This window comes from Penaeus monodon, chromosome 31 (genome assembly GCF_015228065.2).
Source record: "Penaeus monodon isolate SGIC_2016 chromosome 31, NSTDA_Pmon_1, whole genome shotgun sequence".
Classification (NCBI taxonomy): Eukaryota; Metazoa; Arthropoda; class Malacostraca; order Decapoda; family Penaeidae; genus Penaeus; species Penaeus monodon.
In genome coordinates, this window is record NC_051416.1 from 4,181,060 (window position 1) to 4,181,754 (window position 695).

Consider the following 695-nt stretch of genomic DNA (forward strand, 5'->3'; position numbering starts at 1 on the left):
GTGGAGATTTCCATCTCCATCTCTTACTCTATTTTGGTTTATTATACTACCACTTATAAAGCTCATTTCCATACACACAGTTCAGTTCCAATTTTAGATGCATGGTGCTATTCTTACTTCTCACTGCTGGAAATAAACTGGCTCATAACTCCTCTCTCAACGCTGTCTTCACACCACAAAAATCTATATCACCCTTGGAAACCAAGCCATTTGGGAAGGAGTTGAAACTACTTGTCGTATTTCCTGGCAGACCTGGCGTGTTTGGGTCTCGGAATGCCTGATTTCTTTCTAAGCGGTTTGGCAGCAGGTTTTGTGTACACCTCGGGACTGTATGTCTTGTAGACCTGCCACATATCCCCATCTTGATTCTGGAATATAAAGCAGAAGGTTATAAGGCTTTATGTCATGGCTGAAAACACTGGCTGATTTTAATTCCTATCATGATATAGGTATTAGATGCATATTGAAACACCAAGAATTATACTGCTGTTCTACAGAATTTCATTGATACAGTGTATGCATTACAACATATCTTTACATACAAGTGTGCTTACATGTATTGTGTGTGTGTGGCCAAAGCCTCCTTCCCTTTAAGCAAAGAATAAAGTACACTGGGAAATCCTCATTTATGGGAAATACATGCAAGCCTAATTCCCTTTCTGGGTTAGCTTTCAGGAGGTTAATGCATGTGAGAG

General features: G+C 39.9%; 1 protein-coding gene across 1 annotated transcript in view; it reads right to left on the bottom strand.

The window, feature by feature from the left end:
* Positions 1-6: 6 nt before the first annotated feature.
* Positions 7-695, bottom strand: part of LOC119593004 (kinesin-like protein KIF3A) — a gene marked incomplete in the record, with an annotated part of 23,998 nt that continues 23,309 nt past the window's right edge. The window contains 1 exon segment of the mRNA XM_037941894.1: positions 7-368. Coding sequence (XP_037797822.1) covers positions 228-368 — 141 coding nt within the window.